Below are 4,298 nucleotides of genomic sequence, written 5' to 3'. Positions count from 1 at the left end.
TATAAAGCAGAAACTAACACACCATTGTAAAGCAACTGTACCCCAATAAAGATGTTAAAAAAATTTTTTTAAAAAAAAGCTCCAAAATAAATAAATAAATAAATAAATAAATAAAAAAGAAAGGGCAATGACTGACAGAGGACACCCTTCCTTCCTCCCCAAGGTAAACTGACAGGGAGGAGAAATAAAAGATCCCAACTCCAAGTTCATTATGTAAAAGCTTGGTCTTGACACAGAGGTGAGGTTGGAATTTTAAACTAGATCTTGTTGAGTTGCTTTGGGTTTCTTTTATTTTTAATAATAAAAAGGAACCGGAGCATTACAGTATCTATCCAAGATATTATAAAGGGATCTGTTACTCACTGTAAAGACATTCAGCAGGGCACATTTGAGCTTAATAATTGTAGAAAGATAAAACTGTTTCATGTCTATATACTGGATAATTAATACTGCTCAATAAAACAGTCACATACGTGTTTATTATATTTAAAGAATATAAAAGAAAAGCCATGTTCCCACTTACAGATTTATGTGTCTAATTTACATAGTGAAAATTCAGCATTCTAAGTATTTCAGATTTGCAAGTGTTTAGGAACATGTACCTGGAATAGAACATGACATCCTCTATCTCATATGATCACCCCGGGCAGAGGGTCCAGTTGCCGGTCACGAGGAGGTTCTCAGGAGATTACTGAAGCTTAAACGTGGTAGTAACTGCCATGTTTAAACTACTCAAAAAAAAAAAAACAACCCCAAAACATCCAATTTACATGTCATTGACATAAATGAGAGATGGAGATACTGGATTCCAAGTCAATCTAATTAGATGGATTTTATCTACAAAGCCATCTGGGAGTTAGCATAAATACACAGAATGATACCTGAGTGGTAATCCTGAAAATGTTGCCAAAGCTGACTAACAACTTTGCTCTTCATAGCAAGATTGTACTTGTATTGCCAACAGCAAGAACAGCCATCCATCTGAATTTAGCTCCCAAGAGGAATGATGAATGAGAGAGAAATAATCAAGATAAATACTCTGGGGGCTTCCCTGGTGGCGCAGTGGTTGAGAGTCTGCCTGCCAATGCAGGGGACACGGGTTCGTGCCCCGGTCCGGGAAGATCCCACATGCTGCGGAGCGGCTGGGCCCGAGAGCCATGACCGCTGAGCCTGCGCGTCCAGAGCCTATGCTCCACAACGGGAGAGGCCACAACAGTGAGAGGCCCGCGTACCAATAAAAAAAAAAGATAAATACTGTGTCCAGAGAACAGCAGAATTCAGGAAACTGTAGTGTTAGGTGACACATATTCCAAAGAAAATGGCAGAAAAATACCTAGAGCAGGAACATGGAGACAAATCCACAACGATAAAGCACAACGTTTGGCTTCAAAATAATCTGTGATATATGGTCAAGTCTAGGAGTAACTGCCTATGTCAGCTGTAACAATTCTAAGATCTAAATGGATGTGAACAACTGAACAGATATAATGAAAGGCAACATCCGCTAAATGTTTAGAGGAAGGAGAGCTTTGGGATTTGCACGAAGCTTGGTCTCTGATCTGTGCTCTCAGATTACAAAAGATAAGAGCTGCTTTTATTTGCTTTACATATTGTCATGGGTGCTACATTATTTTTGAATGGATAGGAGAAAATTAGAATGTTAGGTAGAGGATGAAAATATACCAATACACCTCTGACAGCACTGAAGCCTAGTCCAGCTTCAATTATGAAGATTACTCTGGAGTCAAGGTTGTTGTAAGAAGGTACCAGCCATGATCTCATTCCCAGTGACTCAGTCTCCCCCAGGAAAGCTGCAAACCAGGCAATGGAGCTCCAGTCCTTGTCCCAGAATTCTGGGGGTTTGGAGCCAGTGTTTCTTCCATTAACTTCTTGCAGGGCCCTAAGCCTTGTACATTTGCTGCCCCTTCCTTGTGTTGAGAACCAGGCAGTTACCTTTCCTAGTTCCTTGAGCACCACTTCTAACATCCCTCTGTTGCTGCATTAAGAATTCTTACTGCATATTTTCTGGCTTCTGGCACATATGACATGGTAGGTGGCATTTGACAATGATAAACTGTGACATTCCTTAGCTAACATAGGATAATATGAGACTCTCAAAAACAAATATTTACCTCCATAGGTTGAGCTCCCTTTGAGAGAATGTCAAGTAAGTCTGTGGAAGAGATGAAACAGAAACGCGGAAAAGCCACACACTTGGTTTCCAGGTACTCAGCAAGAGCTTTTTCACAAAGAGAAAGCCTGCAGGAAGGAATGAAAAAATCATTGTAAACATACCTTGCCCATTCATTTATTAAAACGTCACCAAAACCCAGAGCCTCTCATCTGTCCATTCACCACAAGAAGCTCACCATTTAACACGGAGCCTACCTCCTTCTCTTTGACATCATCGTCTTGTTCGTGACTCGCGTACAAGTCATGCCAAGTGGGAGGAGAAAAACACACACCCATCGTTAGTTGAGACTAAATATAGATCAGACTTAAGTTGATGTTACCTGTCACTTGTCTTTTTTTTGGAGGGAAGCGTGGACATTTAAAAAAAATTTTATTGGAGTATAGTTGATTTACAATGTTGTTAGTTTCAGGTGTACAGTGAAAACAGAATCAGTTATACATATACATATATCCACTCTTTGGTAGATTCTTTTCCCATATAGGCCATTACACAGTATTGAGTAGAGCTCCCTGTGCTATACAGTATATCCTTATTAGTTATCTATTTTATATATAGTAGTATGTGTATGTCAAGCCCAATCTCCCAATTTGTCCCACCCCCGCTTACCCCCTGGTAACCATAAGTTTGTTTTCTACATCTGTAACTACTTCTGTTCCTGCTTTGTAGGTAAGTTCATTTTTACCCTTCTTTTAATGACACTTCTCATCAGCAGGAGAGAAGACCAGATTTGGCATCACTCGCCCTGAGCACAAAATGCTTTACTTAACACGTAATTCGTTTAAGGTCTTCCTTTTCCCACTGAATGTCTACAAAACACAAGCACCTTCAACTCTCTCTGGTTTTCAGAAGAGTCATAAGATCCAGAATCATTTCCACATTATTTTCTTAGCAGAGCAGAGATGACCCAGAGGCAGAGCCCCCAAAACCCTCAAAGATTACTGGCTAAGAAATAATTAACTTCTGCAGAAATCCACACTTTTAAAATTATGGCCAGCTTTCTCTCTAAAAAACTTCCAGATTATGAAATAATTGTATGTGATATATATTTTTATCTAGAGGGCTCCTCTGCCTTGCAATAAAAAGTGATCACAATTCCACACAAAGCTCTTCTTTTAGTGGCTGATCTGTCCATTTTTAATCAAAAGCCAGAAAATTCTTATGACCACTAGCTGTTGTATAATTTTATATGAAAATTACAAATGCCCTTTAGGACAAGGATTTCAAAAATACTAACATGCTGTCTAAGGATAATTTCTAGTATAATTAAACTATATACAAAATAAAGGACTTAAAATGAGTGCAATCCCAGTTCCTAGCATACAGTAGCTGCTTAATAAATATTTGCAGGATACTTTGATAAAAGAATTGATTAAACAACCATGCTGATTCTCCTGATAATAGGATATTCTAAATTTACTATAATGATATTCCTTTTTGGAAAACAGAAATATATTTGGATCTGTTTACATTAACTCACAAAATGTATGTACCACCTAATATGTATAAGGCAACTAGATAACTATAAGCAAAATTATAAAATAATTTAGTAGAAGTTGTTCCTACAATAACGTGGTGTTAAATACTATTAGATATTCAAAAGAAATCTCAGAAGTATAACAAATTGATCACTTTGTAGTTTTATTCTTACCTGTACTGTAAATCTTTAAGTTCTTCAAAGAGGTTAGGTCTGCATGTTGCTTCTAAAACATTTTTTATTTTAGCTGTCCTGAACATTAACTCCTGAGTGAAAGTAAAACATGGAGCCATTGATATTAGAAATTACTTTTCTAAGTTTTTCATCCGTTTAGGGAATTAAAAAGTGAAGAACAATCAAACTACGAGAAAGCAAGATAAATGAGATTTCTAACACCATGTCTGTTCTGCTTTTAAACTTTTAGATATCAAAAACAAAGTGTAATCACATAGTTTTTATCAATATAAATTCGATAGGCATTACCACCACTCTGGGTCCAGGCAGAATTTCTCTCTTCTAAACCAAACGCACAAAAAACTAGAGAGACAGAGAACCAGAATCTTAAAAGAGTACACTCACATTGGAAAATGAGATGAATATGAAACAATATACCCACTCTTTCCTCCTTAA

General features: G+C 37.4%; 1 protein-coding gene across 1 annotated transcript in view; it reads right to left on the bottom strand.

The window, feature by feature from the left end:
- Window positions 1-2,132: 2,132 nt before the first annotated feature.
- LOC103072649 (dynein heavy chain 11, axonemal-like) overlaps window positions 2,133-4,298 on the bottom strand; it is a gene marked incomplete at its 3' end in the record, with an annotated part of 92,516 nt that continues 90,350 nt past the window's right edge. Inside the window, exons 27-28 of the mRNA XM_007470604.1 lie at window positions 3,843-3,934; window positions 2,133-2,259 (exon numbers count right to left, since the gene is read on the bottom strand). Of these exons, the coding sequence (XP_007470666.1) occupies window positions 2,133-2,259; window positions 3,843-3,934 (219 nt within the window). The remainder of the gene's footprint in view (window positions 2,260-3,842; window positions 3,935-4,298) is intronic.

This window comes from Lipotes vexillifer, unplaced genomic scaffold (genome assembly GCF_000442215.2).
Source record: "Lipotes vexillifer unplaced genomic scaffold, Lipotes_vexillifer_v1.1 scaffold1406, whole genome shotgun sequence".
NCBI lineage: Eukaryota > Metazoa > Chordata > Mammalia > Artiodactyla > Lipotidae > Lipotes > Lipotes vexillifer.
Note: the sequence above shows the minus strand (reverse complement) of the source record. Positions and strands in the feature narration are given on the sequence as shown.